This window comes from Stenella coeruleoalba (assembly GCF_951394435.1).
Source record: "Stenella coeruleoalba genome assembly, chromosome: 8".
In the NCBI taxonomy this organism is placed as follows: domain Eukaryota; kingdom Metazoa; phylum Chordata; class Mammalia; order Artiodactyla; family Delphinidae; genus Stenella; species Stenella coeruleoalba.
This window is the reverse complement of record NC_137154.1, coordinates 1,726,512-1,742,500: the sequence shown is the minus strand read 5'-3', so window position 1 is coordinate 1,742,500 and position 15,989 is coordinate 1,726,512. Positions and strand designations below refer to the sequence as shown.

The 15,989-nt window shown below is 66.4% G+C and overlaps 1 protein-coding gene across 1 annotated transcript; it reads right to left on the bottom strand.

Annotated features, from left to right (window-relative positions):
* Window positions 1–1,167: 1,167 nt before the first annotated feature.
* On the bottom strand, window positions 1,168–15,782 carry TSPAN32 (tetraspanin 32). The gene is made up of 9 exons (XM_079929620.1): window positions 15,626–15,782; window positions 14,813–14,927; window positions 13,907–14,004; window positions 10,342–10,416; window positions 4,580–4,681; window positions 3,987–4,073; window positions 2,409–2,492; window positions 2,075–2,145; window positions 1,168–1,575 (listed from the first exon to the last, which is right to left on the bottom strand). The coding sequence occupies exons 1-9, from the start codon at window positions 15,689–15,691 to the stop codon at window positions 1,284–1,286; spliced, it is 990 nt and encodes a 329-aa protein (XP_079785746.1). The 5' UTR covers window positions 15,692–15,782; the 3' UTR covers window positions 1,168–1,283.
* Between the last annotated feature and the right edge of the window lie 207 nt (window positions 15,783–15,989).

The window sequence follows — 15,989 nt, the reverse complement described above, 5'->3', positions numbered from 1 at the left end:
AGCCTCGTGGCCACTGCAGAAAGCAGCACTGTTTACAGCTTCCCATTTACAGCAAAGCCCTTTCTCCTGCGGTGTCATGTACGTTTCTACAGAATTTAACTACATCCCCTTTTCTTTCCACCACTGCTGTACACGGGAATTCAGCGGGTGCTTCTTTAAAGTTTATTTTGCCTGATGAGAAGAACGGGACCAGGAGACGTGCGCACATCCCCGGATGCCCTGGACGGTTATCAAATGCAGAACCGCTGGACTTCCGGCACATTCCTTGGGGGCAAGGCCTGTGCGCCTTCAGTTGTAGGAGAGCTATTTGCTTTATCCTGGCTGAGCACCGTCTTGTTTTTGGAGGTGTAAGTGTGGGAAGAGAGAGAGAGAGAGAGAGGGAGAGAGAGAGAGAGAGAGAGAGAGAGAGAGAGAGAGAGAGAGGGAGTGTGTGTGTGTGTGTGTGTGTGTGTGTGTGTGTGTGTGAGATTGGAAACACAAGGGGTGGACTGCAGCAGGCGTTGGTCACTTTGTCCCTTTCTGGTTGCCCATCACAGAGGGCTGCTTCTTACTCGGGAGGCACCCGACTTTGTTGGTTTCGGGGGGCGCAGGGCTGAGCTATGGAAGTTAAAAGGGCTGCACAGTCCCTTCTCCCTTGTCAGTTACGCTGGGGCCTCGGCCTAGGCTGGGTCAGTCTGGCGTCCCACCCAGGTCTTTGGTTTCGAGCCACGGATGCAAATCGTCAGGGACAGTTCGTTAGCGAGAACTCACCAGCCGGGTAGTTGGATGGCCAAGGGGAGAGGCCGTGGCAGGCGGGATTTCTCAAATGCATTCCCCAGAACCCGTGAACACAGTGTCACCACAAATGTGATTTCTCTGTACGGCAGGAAGTTTACCCGGGTGGCCCTCATCTACACTCGTGAGCCTTTGAAAGCGGACTGTCCTCCAGCCTTGGGGAGGGTCAGAGGAATCCCCAGCAGGAGCAGGAACCCACCTGCCACGGTGACTTGAGGATGGAGGGGAAGGGGTCTCGGGGAGCACAGCGGCCCCGCAGACAGCGGGCAAGGAAGGGACGTCAGTCCCACAGCCGCACAGAACCGAACTCTGGCAACAGCCTGACCCAGCCTGGAGTGGGGCCTCCCCAGAGCCTGGGGGGGCAGCCCAGCCCAGCCCAGCCCAGCCCTGGGTTTGACCCTGTGGGACTCAAAGCAGAGCCCAGCCAAGCTGCCCTCTGCTTCCTCTGTCCTCACTCACCTCCCAGCCTGTTCCCAGAGTCTGCAAGTGACCCCCGGTCCCCCGTCTGCTTACATGGAGGCTGCTTGTCTGGTGGGGTCCCCTCCCTCCCCATCCCACCACCATGTGGAGGAAAACAGCTCATCCCCTCCTGGGAAGGATCGCGTGCGGGCCGAGGCCGGAGCTTCTCTGTTGCTCCTGTGTGTAGGCAGGTGGGTGTCCTGGAGCAGCGGAGGGTGACCCGAGCGACTGCTTGGACCCCGACGGCCCCTGAGAGCATCTGCTTCAGACAGGTGATGAGGGGCGGGCCCCTCCTGGCAGCGTCTGTAGAAGTGGGGCTCCTGGGGCTGGCAGCCACGGGCCCTGAGGGGCAGAGGGACCATGAGGCCGTTGGAGGATGCAGAGGGGCCGGGCGGGATGCCTGGGCAGGGAGGGCACCCAGGTGGCCAGGGCGGAGTGGCTGAGTCAGGGAGTGAAGGAGGTGGCAGGCAGGAACTCTATGAGCGCTGAGGGGTGGTGGGGCGCTGCTCGGCTGCTGGGACTGGGTCCTCCCTGCTCCCTGTTCATGGGAGGTCCTGGCCGGGGGCCCCAGAAGCACCGTCTCTCGATGTCGGTGGAGTCGGCAGCTGTGAGGCCAGGTCTCGGCCAGGATGGGGCTGCCGGGTGGAGTGCACGCTGCCCCTCCCTCAGTGGGCCCAGCCTCCCCCAAAGCACCTCCTCTGGAGAACTGGCCTGGCCCGCGGTCCAGGGGTCCCACTCGCTGGGCAGAGGCAGAGATCTTGGGAGTGGGGTGGGGGGCGTGCCTCCAGCTGCAGGGCTGCAGGACCCCTCTGGGGAGGTGGGGAGGGGCAGGCGGGCCTACCGTGGGCTCAGGGTGTATTTGCCCGAGCGGATGGCGAACCAGAGGAAGGCGCTGAGTGGCATCACGTACACCTGGGGGAGGTGGACGCACCTGCGCCAGCAGCTCCAGGGGAGGGGCTCATCGCCCCCCGAGGAGGCCACTGGGCTGTGCAGGGCTCCCAGCCGTCTAGGGAAGGGAATCAGGGAGGCCCTGTCACCCCTCAGGCCTGCTCCTCCCGGCTCCCTGCTCAGGGCAAGACCCGCGATCTGACCTGGGGCTGCCCAGCCCTGCCCTTCTGTCTGAGGTGGGGGGCACAGGCAGGTGGGGAAGGGGCGGGGGTGGGGTGAGAGGGTACCATGGAGGCGAGGCCGAGGCTGATCAGGGTGGAGGCGACGTTCCTGTGCGTCCTCAGGACGTTCCTGATGCCCTGCAGGCAGTCCTGCGCAGAGGGCAGCGCGCGTGGGCCCCCGACCGCCCCTCCCAGCCCCGGGCGTGGAGCTGCAGCGCCCACCCAGGACAAACGCGAGGGAGATGGAAAGCCGGGCTGCGGCACATCCCGGGGAAAACCACCCCGAGCTCTGGGGACTGGCCTTGAAAACAGGCAAAAACAAGCAGGGTGGAGCCCACCTCTGCGGGGCCTGTGGGGCCCCCAGGGGTCCAGTGGGTACCATCCTCTGGGCGTCCCCTGAGCTGCCTGTGTTGGGACCCCCCAAACCCCATCCAGGGTGGGACACAGAGCCTGGGTGAGGAGAGGACACAGGCTAACAGGTAGGGGCATGGGTGTCCCCAGGCTGTCCTGGCTCCATCCTGAACTTCCACGGCCCCTCCAGGACGTGGCATCCGCAGAGGCTCTCTGTCTCCAAGGAAACGGGAGGTGACGGTCTCAACTCTGAACCACTCTGATGGTGGCATTTGGTTTTGGGGAAGGACTTGGCATTTGGGGGCACGCTGGGGAAGTATGTGCTGTGGGACATGCAGGGTTCGATTGTCAAGGCTGGGATGCCGGGGGAAAGGAGGCCGGCTTGGTGTCTGACTGTCCGTCCACCTGTCCATGAATTCCCTTGATCGAGTCTGGTCCCCCAGCGTGGTCCCACTTCCTCTTGGAAGGCAGCCCCGGGGTCAGACCACCATCTAGGACAACGTCCCTGCCCTCCCGCCCCTCCCCCAGGTGTCCCCACCCACAAGGCCTTTACAGTCTCCCCGTGGCCCCCACCACCCCAGAAGGTACAAGAAACCAGAGTTTGCTCCCACTTTGCAGACGGGGACCTGAGGCCTCTCCCTGGGTGGCGTGCACAGGCCTCCCGAACCCCCTTCCCTGCATGCAGGGCCCTCCTCTGCCCTCGCCCCTCCCAGCGCGAGAGCCCAGGGCGCTGTGCTGGCTCCGTCCCTGGCTGGGCCTCCAGCCATTCGCATCCTCCTGTCCATTTCTTGGAGGGTGGCCAGGAGCCTCTTGCCAGAGATAGGGGTGTTTGCTTCCCGGACAGCGGGGGAGGGGAGCTGAGGAGGCGGGGTGGGGGGAGGGAGGCCGCCGTCATCCTGAAGAATAGCGTTCCTGCCTCTGTCTCTCGTCACTGAAGCCCTCGTGGCCACACTCTGGCCTAGGCTGACCCTCTGGCAAACGCCCTTCTGGCCTTCAGGGGCCCTCGAACACCTGCCCCCAGCCCAACGCAGGCAGAGCTGCCCACCTGCCCCCCGCCCTCCTAGAGGCTTCCGATGGGGGGCGGTCTCAGTGCCTGACACTGTGCCTGGCCGTGGGGAGCCCCCAAGCTGGGAACTGTGTGAAGGGGTGAGGGAGTTATTGGGGCCTGGAGAGGACCCGGGCCCGCGTCCGTCAAGTCCCCCCAGCCCAGCGCAGCCCCCAGGGTCAAGGCATGGGAGTGGCCCTGATCTGGGGCTGAGCCCCCCGGGGTCTCTGCAGGCCCTTCCCCCTCACCTGTCTGGCGGCCTCCTGCCCCCGACACAGGTCAGCCTCCGAGCCCTCCTGGAGGCCGAGGGGGGGGCTCTTACCACAGCACTGAAACTGCAGGGAGAGAAGAGGGAGGCGGTTCGCTCTGAGAACCCCAGGATCCCTGTCGGACATATGGGGAAACTGAGGCACGAAGGGCACCCCCCCCCGTCCCCCCCAGAGGCCAGGACCGGGGCTCAGGGCGAGGCTGCTGACTCTGCAGGGGGTGCCGGGTTCCGGGCAGCCTGGCCAGCAGTCACTGGGGCCCCACCGAATGCTGTGCCGTCACCATCTTGAAATTCTTCATCACTTTTGGACAAGGGGTCTTGCACTCTGCTCTGGGCCCCGCAAATTCTGGAAGTAGCTGGCCTTCCAGGGCAGACGGAGGACAGGACCTCTCTTTCCCCTCCCCCTCCCCCCAAGGGGCACTGATAACCTGTGTCCTGGGACCTTCTGCTCAGCACCTGGCCGCTGGCTGGCTCTGGGGGGCTACCTCTGCCCATTTTCTAGATCACAGCCCACCTGGGGAGGCTGACCAGTCCAGGGCTGCCCGGGGAGGGGGCCTCCCCCACCACACTCACCATGTCCTGGATGGCCACCAGCTCCTGCCGCCAGATTCCTGACGAGCTCTTCACCGCCTGCTCATACACCTGATCGTAGGCGTCCAACACAGCGTCCTCCACCTGTCCCGAGAGCATCACGGGAAGGCCCCTGTGCCGGTGAAGCCCCTCCCCCAATGGAGCCCCCCGAAGGCGGGGCCTGGCCCTCGGGTGCTGAGTGATGTCCCGCTGGCCCCCGCCTTCTCCTTCCACGGGGCAGAGCTCCCTGGAAGCGGAGACTGGGTCCCCTGGGTGGCTGGTCACAGGGGTCCCCATACTTCAGTTGTGGGGACCTCCCCCCAAGAATGGCCGTTAATGCCACTCTTGCCCCTGGGGGGTCCTGCAGGATAAACCAGAGGCCCGAGCTTGGCCACCCATCCCCCAGCTCTTGTCTTACAGTGGGAGGAGGCCCTGGCCAAAGTGTCCACCCGCTTCTGTTGATCTGGAAACAGGCAGTGGGGAGGGAAAGCCCCTGGTGGGCCCTGGGGGGAGACGGCCAGGAGTGGCCTCGTGCCAGGAGCTCAGCTCCCCAGGGATGCTCCAGGTCTTTGCCCAGAACCATCGGTAGGTTCTGAAAAGCCCAGGCAGCTACCCAGAGCTGGCCAAGGGCACCCGGGGCAGACGAGGCCCCTTGGGGGCAGACGAAGGAGAAGCAGGGTAGCAACAGGGGCCCTGCCGGCTCTGCCTTCACACCTCACTCAGACCTCATTGCCTCTGCCCAGCTAAGCATCCCCTTCTGTGCCTTTGCTCGTGCTGCCCCCACACCGAGATGCCCTCCCCTTGCCAAGTGACTTCATCAGAGAGTAACCGGAATCTTGCCTCCTCCAGGAAGGCTTCTGTGACTGCACTGGGTTCGCTGGCCTCTGGCATGGGCAAGGCCTCTGAGCTCCCTTGCCCTCTGATGCCTCTTTTCCCACCTCAGAGACCCTGCGCCCTGCCTCCCTTCCCTTCCCATCCCCACGCTGTGCTGACAGCGGGGACAGGCTGACAGGCGCTCAGGGGTACCCTGCTCTGGCCACTCACCCCCACCCTCCAGAAAGGAAGGGCGGCTTCCCCACTCCCAGCCTGGAGGACTTGGGAGCAGGTGGGCAGGGGGGCGGTCTCGCCCAGTGCTGTCCAGTAGGAACCAGACCGATTTCCACACTGAACATCGCTCCCAGGGCTCGTTAACCCTCCCGGCTGAGACCTTGCCCACAGAGTCAGCCAGCCGCTTTGTTCCCCACCCAGTGGGAGGTGGGCAGTGTCCTGGGCTGGGGGCCAGGCGCCAGACTGGCCACCGCTGCGGGAGACCTGGCTGGGGGCCCTCTTGGCCTTCGTTTCCTCGAGTGACGTGGGGGTGGAGACCTGCCGGGCTGTACTGCGTCCTCGTGGGAGGGGGTCCTGGTGAGGACTGAGGGGCTAGCAGAGCTGGCTCGGGGTCGGTGGTGCAGGAGGCCGGGGCAGGGAGGCCAGCTCAGCCCACCCTCGGGGTTTCATCCCCACCCCCAAGGCCCACTAGGGCCCAGGGAGACCCTGGCCCCTCTGGAGGTGTTGTTACTGAAACATGAACGGGAGGAACAAACCCGCTGGTGGTTGAGCTGCGCGTCTCTCCCCATGACCCCAGGAGTGGGGCGCGAGTTTCTCCTTCAGATGAAGAAGCAGATCTGGCAGGGCCACGCCCCTGCCCAAGACCCCCGGGCCTGGCATCAGGGGCCAGGCTGACCCTCCCGAGGCCTGGGGGCCTGGGTGGTGCTCTACCGTCTGCCCCCCCATCACCAGGTTCAGGGGCTGTGTTTCTCCATGAGAAAACTGGGGGTGGGCTGGGAGCTCTCAGAGGCCCTTGGGCCCTGATACCTGGGTGCTCCCTGCCAGGGTGCCCCATCTTTAAGCCCCATCTCCCAGGGCTCCAGGGGGCAACCCTCAGGACGGGAGTGCCTGGGCCGCTGAATACAAACCAGGTGCCTGGGGCGTCCCTGCCAGCCCGGCCCCCCACCCTGCCATTGACCTCTGCCTCCCCATTGTCTGCTAAACCTGCGGGGGGGGGCAGGGGGGGCGGGGGAGAATAGCTGCAGAGGGGGTGGCCCGTGGGAGCGGCAGGTGGTCTGCAGACCAGGGCCTTGTGCCCCAGGGCTGGTCCTGGCGGCCGCTGGACTATGGGGGAGGGGCCCCGACCTGGGAGCTGGAGGACAGACAGCCTTTCTCTGGGGCTCCCGGCAGAGCTGTACTTAATCCGTGCCTGAATTATTAAGTGGAGCCAGGCAAGTCATCGCCCCGCAGCCCGTCTGGGGACAGGGCGCTGTGGCAGAGTGGCTCTCAGGCTCCCGCGGGAACATAATTAATAGCCCTCGTGCTCTGTATTCACAGCACGGCCACCCAGTCCCTGCATTGCCCGCCCTCCCAGCTTCAGGGCGCCTACCAGGGCCCCGAGGGAGTGAGCGCCCCAGGGTGCGGGGGAGTGAGTGGCGGGGGAAGCGGGGAGGTGCCCCCGCTCCGGGGTCTGCGGCCTGGCTTCTGGGCCACCAGGAGTCGTGGCTGGTCCCTGTCCTCTCCTTGTCCCCAGGTTTCCCATCTTGACCCCGTGTTTCAGGATATCTTAGGGGGTCACTCAGGGGAGGTGCAGGGGGAGAACTGGGGGGGAACAGATCCCCTGGAGCAAACAGCTTGGCCCTTTGTGCTTCTCTGCTCCCTGGGCCTCCAGGAGGATCTCGTGGAAGGAAGGAGCGGGGCTGGGATCTGTCTGGCCCAGGTTGGCCCTGATGCCAAGGCACCTGCCCAGGTTCCCGGGGTTGGGGGGCACAGGATGGGTGGCTTTTCCTGCCCCTGCTGCTCGGGGCCCGTGCCCTGGCCAGTGCCCAGCTCTGCACTGGCCCCAGTGATGGAGGACAGACCTGGGCTCAGGGGGTGCAGGTGGGTCCCACTGGTTCATTCCCACCACTCAGCAGCCCCCTCATCGGGGTTCTCATGCCCCTTTTACAGATGAGGAAACCGAGGCCCAGGAAGGCTAGCTGATCCCAAGGGCACCGGGTGAGAGGCTGACCCCAGACTTTGAAGCCAGAGCTGCCCCATCCCGGCCTCCTGTGGGCCCACGTGGGCCCGGACACGGAGGAAGCCCCAGCCCCGACTGGGGTCAGGCAGGACCCCGAGGGCTGGACCCTGAAGGCCAGCTGGAGCGCGGACCAGACAGGAAGATTTCTGTCGGGGATGGCGGCAGGGGCTGGGACACGGAAGAGGCCAGCTGGGAGACTTCCGCTTTTGCCCCCTCCCCTTCCCGGAGCGGGGACCCCAGGCAGACTATGGCCTGTGGCCCCTGCACGGCCCCTCCCCTGCAGAAGTGCAAATCCTGGGCTCAGAGCTGTAAACAGTGTCAGGGCAGAAAGGATGGGCTGCAGCCACCCCCCAGGAGAGCTGCAGCGGGGGCCCAGAGCACCCTGGCAGCTATCTTGGCCGGGACCACCCACGCGGTGACCCAGACCTCGCCCGGGCTTCTCGGTGGATGGGAACTGTGAGGCCAAAACACCAGCCGGGCCCAGCGCTCCCTGGTCACCGAGAGCTGAGGCTGCCTTGCCAGGCTCCGACTCCTCCAGAGCCAGAGGAAATGCCCTTTCTCCATCTGGCATTCCATCTGGGTGACCCCAGATGATGCCAAGGTGGTGGTGAACAGTTTGGGGTGACCCTTGGGCAGGGAAGGGTAAAAAGGCATTGAGTCAGGGCGAAGAGCCCTGGATGGTGGACCCCTCCTGCCCGGCCTCTGCCAGGGCGATCTGACCCCCCACCCCCACCCCCGTGGGCCTGAGTCCCTCCATCTGCACACCAAGGGGATGGCCACCACCCTGGAAGGTCTGGTGACGGCCTCATCAACTCCAAGGAGCACGGAGCAGGCAGAGGGCAGCGGGGAGAAACTAGGCCCATTACTGCAGGTAAGACCAGAGTGGGTAATCACACACCTAAAAGCACACAGCACGAGCTCAGCCTCCTACCTGGCTGCATCTTGCGTGAACATCTTGGTGGGGGGGGGGCGCCTGGGCAACAGAGGGGGTCGGGGCCGCTGGGACTCCTGATACACAGGCAAAAAATCATTGCGGGTCACCTGCTGGAACAGGGTTTTGCCCAGAAACCGGGTATACTCCAGCTGGACTGGCTTTGGTTTCCCTGGTCCTTATAGAGTGCATGGGGAAACTGAGTCCCAGTGAGAGAAGAAAGGATTGATCAGGGTCTCAGAGAGTCCAGCCGGATGGGGCCCGTGGGGCTGGACTCTCCCGTCCCTCTCCGTGGCCCTACCCGCTGGCCCCGCAGCTCTTTCGGGGGGCTGCCTCAGGGTCTTGCCTGGGGCTGGGCTCTCACAGGTGAAGGCTGGGGTGAGTTCTGCTGCCTGGGTTGTGTGCATTGCTGCGGACGAGGGGAGGCTGCTCTCCGGCACCTCTCAGCCGGGGAGGAGCAGGGGCCTGAGGCCTGGGACAGATGCTGAGAAGCAGACGGGGGGTGGGGGTGGGGGTGGGGGGGGAGAGGACCCTTTGGGAAAGGCGCCGGGGGGCTGCCCTGCAGGCTCGCAGCTCAGCTGGGGCGAGAAGTCTGATCCTGTTGGGGGGCCGTGGGCACAGGGTGCTGGAGGGCAGTGGCGTTGGCCGGCCTCGCTCTGTGCCCTGGCCTGGTACTGGCCAACTGTGGACCCTCCTGGCCCCCACTAGTCCCCGGGCCCCACATGTGAGTCCGTCTGGGGTCGCTGCCCCTCTCCCTGAGCCTCTTGGGCACCCATTTCCTCTGCCCGGCCAGAGGGGGTCTGGCCTTGACCCCCAGCCCTGGTCTGGGAGGGGTCAGCTCTGCTCATGAACTTGGCCAGCCCCATTTCCCGGGCAGGCTCTCAGCTCCGTCTCGGGACCCAGAGTTCAGACAGAATTTCTGCAGGGCCAGGCTGCCCCAGCCCCCTGTGTCCCTTGGGAGCAGTCCCTCCCAAGCTGTGGTCCTGCCCTGCTCCCCGGGGTCAGCGCCCACCCTAGACCCGTGGCCTGCAGTCTTCGAGCCCTGCTCTCTGGGGGCCGGGGCCCTGCGTGACCGTGTTACCCCAGAGCTGGGGCATCCCTGCCTCCCAGCCCTGGGCCGCCCCGGAGCCCCGCTGAACCAGCAGCACCCAGAGGACAGAGGGACGGATGAACGGATGAAGGAAGGAAGAAACAAAGGAGCCCCCTGCTATGGGGACCCACACCCACCATTACCACGGTCACCACCGACATGCACGTCCCTGGGAGAAGCCCAGAGTGAAAATGGAAGGAGTAGGGTCACGTGAACGGTCCCACCTCCAGGCAGCCCGAGTCCTGGACTGCAGGGCCGCTGTCGTCCCGTGGAGGAGGCCTGGCCGTCCCCTCCACTGTCCTGTAGCGCCCACGCCCGGACAAGGCCTCCCCCTGCCTGGCCCGATCCCCGTCAGGAGAGCAGCCCCCAGTGCATTTTCTGGAACCGACCCCCACTAATCAATCCCTTAGGCCAGCTGGGGGGCCTCCCTCCAACCCCCCAGGTCCCATCTTCTGGGCCCAGGGGGGCCTTAGTGAGAAGGGGGTGTCCAAGGCCTCTACCTGCTTCCCCTCCTTCTCTGGGGATCCGCTGCCCCAGCCCAGGAGCGGACCGGCCCTCTGGTCTCTGCGTCCCCACCTCACCCCCAGGCAGAGAATGTCCCCACAGTGGTGACCGGCAGGTGAGAGGAAGCACGGAACCCACTTTCTCATCCCTGAGGGACCCTCGCCGGCGGGATGGGGGCGGGCCGGGGTGCTCACCTGCGTGGGGTTGTGGCATCTCCAGAAGGCCACCTGCACCAGGGCGCAGAACACCAGGGCGAAGCACAGGAAGGCCTGGGGCAGAGGAGGGGCCGTGAGTCCGGGCGCCGTGGTGGCGGCCTGGCGGCTCCCCCCTGCCCAAGCGGGGGGCCTTGGGCGGTGGGCACACTGGTCTCCATCCCTCCTTTTGGCCCTTCTCGGGAGACCCCGTATTGCTGGTTTTAGCTCCCGTGAGGGGCCTTAATAGCAGTGCCACAGCCCCTGCCCCAGGGGCGCAGGCAGGCAGCACCTGGGACGAGGGAGACCCCTGCCCTCTGCGGCTGCTGCCGGGAAGGGCACTGACCCCGGAAGGGCCAGGCAGGGCCTTCCCGAGCCTGAGATTCGGATCCCGGAGAAGAAACGAACCCCTTTTAAGCCGGGGCAGGAGGGGTGGCTCAGGGGCTGCCGGCCCCCCTGAGCAGGGAGGGCCTTGGAGGAGGGGCCGCCGCTCTGCTTTTGTTCTCTGAAACATGCCTCCCGGGGGTTCAGAGCCGGGTTCGGCGGGAGCGTGGCCAGGCGGACACCCCTGGGCCCCAGGGCTTTGGCGGCGCGTCTCTCAGGGGGGTTCTGAAGCTGATGAACTTTACGGCCCCTCCCCGCAAAATGCACATGTGCCCCCAAAGCTCTTTCGTGGGTCGTTTCAGAGGGTCATCCCAGACTAGGAACCCTGGCCCACGTGCTGCCTTGGGGACATCCCCCCACCCATTGTCTGCCTTGTCACTTTGTGCTGGTGACCCTGTGATTCGGGTCTCGGGCTGAGGCTCCTTCTGGAGCCTTGGACAGTCAATTCGCCTGCTGACCACACGGCCCGGGGGTCCGGAGGCCTGGCGTCACCGCCCCACCTCAGTCACCCCGGGCTGTCCGTGGCCGGGGGCATGCTGCGGCCAGGCTCTCCCAACCTAGGGGCCGCACTCAGGGTGGCACCTGGAATGGAATGGAGGGACACCCCGGATGCAGATGGACACATACGCTGCCCGGGCTGGACGGGGTTGAAGAAACAGTCCACACAGGGGTGGGGGTGGGGGCCCACCAGGCTCCATTTAAGAGTGGGCCACGCCGCCAGCGCCCAGACTCAGTGCAGGCGCAGGGACCTCCGGCTCTTCTCAGGGGCGGGCGGCCCACCGGCCTTCACCCCATGTTCCCTCCTGCCTGCCCAGGGGTCTGCAAGGCCTCAGTCTCAGGACAGCCCGGAGATGCTGCCTCCTCCCCCCTCTCCCTCCTCCCCGCCCCCCTTCCCCCCGGGCTGGCCGAGGGCCGCCTTTCCCATCTGGAAGCCATTGCTCAGCACTGCCTAGCAGGCTGGAGGCCCAGAGCCAGCTCAGGGGACCAGCATTTTCCAGGAACCGGCTCATTCCTCAGGAAAGCGAGCATCACCCCCTTCCCTCCCGCCGCCAGTCCGCCTGCATGGAGGGTCCTGGGCGGCGATGGGCCCGCCGGGCCCCCCAGGCCCTCTGCGGGGCTGAGGCGCTGGCGCGGCCGGGCCCAGTCCCCACCGGCTCCTTTCTCCCTGTTCTAAACAAAACCACAGACATAAATCAAAATGGCTGCCCCGGCGCTGCTGCCAGCCGGGCTGCGAGCCTGCGAGCCGCTCATTTCCTGTGTGTGACGCTGGTGCGGGAGGGGGCTGGGGGGGCAGGAAGCGGGGGGAGCGGCGGGTGGGAAAGATCTCCGCCCCCGGCCCTCCACGCGGGCTCACACACGCCAGACGCGCCAGACACATGCCAGACGCGACGCGCGCACTGAGATGCACACACACGGCCGTGGCTCAGCGGGCAGTAGGGGCGTGAGGTCTCCCAGGCCCCGCGGGGCCGCGCTGGGCTTGCCATCCAGGCTGGGGGCCCAGGGCGGGAGGTTGGGGTGCAGCAGGCAGGCGGCCGTGGGGCCCGACCCAAGTAACGGGAAGGGACGCGGAACAGAGACCCTGGTGCTCCCTGGCCCCTGCCCCCGGATCAGGGTGCAGAGCTGGGGCGGTCGGGAGCTGGGGAAGGCCCTGGTGACCGGCTGGGCCGAGAACCGTTGAGCCAGGAACCTTGGGAACAGGAGCCTTCGGCATCTTCCCGCCTCGGCTCTGAGCCCAGCAGCATGGCGCCCCCTGGTGGCCGACGCTGCAGCCTCGGCGCTGGCCTCTCCGGGCCGCCCTCGCCAGGACCCCTGGGTCTGGCCCCGCCAGCAGCCTTGACCTCCAGCCCTGAGGCCTTCCGGCAAGCCCCACGCCTCAGGGCTCCCCTTTGGGAGGACAGTGCACCTGCCTGGTCAGCTGCCACTGGGGCCTCCTTCCCTCCCCCCATACCCCAGCCAGACTGCACAGGCCCGGGTCTTAGTGCGCCCACGCAGCACTGCCCTGCCCACGCTCCTGCGGGGTCCTGGTTAGGGCTCGAGCTGCCGGATGCCCCTCTACTCCCCAAGCACACCCAGGGCCGGGGCCCGGCTCCAGGAGGTGACTCTGTCCCTGCCCTTGGAGATGTTTACAACCCAGGAGTCATTCAACCAGCATTTGCTGACACAGGCTGGGCCGAGAGCCCCGCCAGCCCTGGGGACCCAGAGGGCTGCCCTCAGGGAGCCCAGGGTTGCCGGCCTCAGAGGCCACCCGGGGAAACATAGCCCCGGCCTGAGCTCCCAGGGGTTGTCAGCCCCACAAACCACTCCCAGGGGAGGGGTGGGTTTGCCGGAGCAGAGGGCCGGGGGTAGGAAAGCGGGAGGGACCCGTGGAGGCACAGGGAGGCTGGACTTGGTCTCACGCGCCTCGGGGAGCCCGAGAAGGCTCTGGGGGGTGGTGTGCATCAGGTGACAGCACAGGGCAGCAGCCAGGAGCTGAGGCCCCAGTTCAGGTGAGAGGAGGGGCTTGAGCCCAGAGCGGGCAGGCCCGTGGTCCCTGGGGAGACGGGGCTGGCAGGTGGACCAAGATAGGGCCACGTGGAGGAACAGGTACGGGGGCAACACAGGGCCACCACTGTGGGGCGAGGTCAGAGGCTTGTGGGAGCTCGAGGGGTGGGGAGACCCCACAGCTGGGGCTGCAGAGGAGGAGCCCGACTGCAGGCCGCCTCGGAGCCACTGCCCAGTCCTGGCCTACAGGTGATCGACTGGGCCTGGCCTCCTGGTAAGGGGATGGCATTCACCCAAACCACGTATGCAGCGACTCCAGTGTCACAGAACCAGGCCCTCCCTGGGCCTTTGAAACAGTGCCCAGGCCTGGGAGGGTCAGCTCTGCCTTTCAAGGCCCCAATGGATGATGGGGGTGAGATAGGCACCTGGTGGAGGGGCCCTGGCTGTTCCGGGTGGAGGGGCCCTGACTGTCCCGGGTGGAGGGGCCCTGGCTGTTCCGGGTGGAGGGGCCCTGGCGGTCCCGGGTGGAGGGGCCCTGGCTGTCATGGGTGGAGGGGCCCTGGCTGTCATGGGTGGAGGGGTCCTGGCTGGCCCACATCCCTGGAGCCTCAGTTTCTGTCGGGACACAGGGGAGAGGCAGGCTCCGTGGGCTCACAGCCCCGCCAGATCCCGTCTGGGGGAGCTGGGGACGCAGAGAACTCACCGCAGCCATGAGGCCCCTGGCCTCCCTCACAGTGGCTGCGGCACTCAGCACGGCGCCCAGGATCAGGAGCGCGGCCAGGGCGATTCCTGTGGAGAAGGCTGAGGGTGGAGAGAGACGGGGGTCAGCGTGCCCAGGGCAGGGGTCCCATGTGCAGAGCCAAGGTCTGAAATCCAACCTGAGAGTCCACTTGGGGTGCTGAACTTTGGGGAGCTCTGAATGGGCCTTGTCTGGTCAGGCAGGGGTGTGCCTCCCACCCCCACCCGCCTCCATGCCGGCCCGCCCTCCCTCCTGGCTTCCTGCCCCCGTCGCCCATCCCCGGGGGCTGTCTTAGAGCCCACATCCCTGCCCCCGGGCCCTACTGACAGGTGGCTGTAATCTTATCAGTCCAGGCCCGGCCCCAGGCTTCCTGCTCTAGGGAGTCTGGGGTTCAGGGCTCAGGGTAAAAACATGAGGCCTGCGGCCACCAGGAGGCCTGGGGTGGGGCCCACCAGCCCCAACCCCCTGAGCCTCGGCTTCCCCCACAGCCGCCCTCCTTGGCCTCCAGTGTGCTCTCTCCGGAGGCCAAGCCCCCCGGGGGCAGGGTAGGGGGGACAGGACGCCATCTCTGATGCTCAAGGCCTCATCACGGGTGAGCACCCCTTCCTGGACACAGAGGGCAGGGTCCGGATACCACCCGACACGTCCACGCTGTCCCCGGGGTCCCAGGGCGGGAGACCTCGGCAGACCCCAGGCTCTGCCCAGTGGAGCTGGGACTTCCAGGTGGCCCTTTCTACCTCTGACCCCACTGCCTGCCCCAGCCCGGCTCCACTCGGGAGACCTCACGCCAGCCTGGGGCTCCTCCCCAGCCACCTTTGCTCCTGAAGCCCCCTCCCCCATAGTGGCTGCCCCGCCCAGAGCCTCACTTACCCCAGAGGTGCAAAGCTTCATAGGGGGTCCTCTCTGAGGATGCGTGGCCGATGACAGCAAAGTGAGGCCCGAAGTACGTGAGCACTGCCGCGGTGGCCATAGCGAGGCCCAGCAGCTGGGGGTGGGGGAGACCCAGCGTGTGGGGCAGGGCTGGGCACTGACCCGTCCCCCTGCCAGCCTCCCTCCAGCTTCCGGGTCCCACAGGAGACAGGATCGGCTGCGGGGCCTCTGGGCGTTTCTGGGGGTGGTCTCAGGGAGACCTCTGCCCCAGACACTCCCCGACACAGACACCCGCCCCGCACACACAGACACACAGACACACTCACACAAGACACCCCAGCACACACACTCACACTCACATCCCCCCTCCCCTGCAACACGCACACCCGCTGTCCATCTTCTCCAAGGGCCTGGAACCTTGCATCATTTCATTTGCGGAGCAGGGAACGGACCCACCCAGCCCTTCTCAGCCTGCCTCTCTCCCCCCGCCATGAGAGCACCTTCCAGAGCGGGACGCCGGCCCCCGCCCCGCTCCCCCAGGGAAAGCCCCTCTGAGCCCAGTTCACCAGCCCACCAAGGCCCTCAGGCCTTCTCTAGGGCCCATGCCGCCCGGCAGCAGGACAGGCACTGCTCACGAGGCATCCTTTTGCTGCCAGGAGTCCGCCACCAGAGCCCCAGGTGCATGTCCGCCGGGGCGGCAGGGCTGGTGTGGTCGGGGCGGGGACCGCAGTTCCAGAGGTCCGGGAACACGGCTCAACACCCCCCCCCCCCCACGCCCCGCCGCCTCCTGCCCCTGCCCAGCCTGCCTGTTACCAAGACAAAGAGGCTGGTGACAAGCATCTGGCATTTGGCCACCCTGACTCGACTCCAAGGCCCCATGGAGGTCTCCTCTGCTCTCCTCTCCTCTCCTCTGCTCTCCCCTGCCCTTCTCTTCCTTCCCCTCCCCTCCCACTGTGGTTTCCAACTGGGCGGGGGCCTCAGACCACAGCTGCCCGCCCAGGAGCTGGGTTACGTTGGTCGCCCGTCTGTCTGTTTGCCAGCACACCAGGAGCTGAGCCTCCGGGGACCCCAGAGGAAGGGCAGGCAGGAAGGCGAGGGGTGGCAAGGCCAGCTTCTGCCCCCCTGCTGCCCCCGCCCCTGGCCCAAGACCCCAGGATGCTTGCAGATAAACAAGACC

Bases quoted from the DNA above. Each gene is read 5' to 3' on its own strand.
- TSPAN32 (XM_079929620.1), bottom strand. From the start codon at position 15,691: ATGGGGCCTTGGAGTCGAGTCAGGGTGGCCAAATGCCAGATGCTTGTC. The intron at 4,074-4,579 runs GTGAGTGTGGTG...CTCTCCCTGCAG, and splicing joins TGGTGGCCATCCAGGACATG to TTTCAGTGCTGTGGTAAGAG. The intron at 1,576-2,074 runs GTAGGCCCGCCT...TCTGCCCCTCAG, and splicing joins AAATACACCCTGAGCCCACG to GGCCCGTGGCTGCCAGCCCC.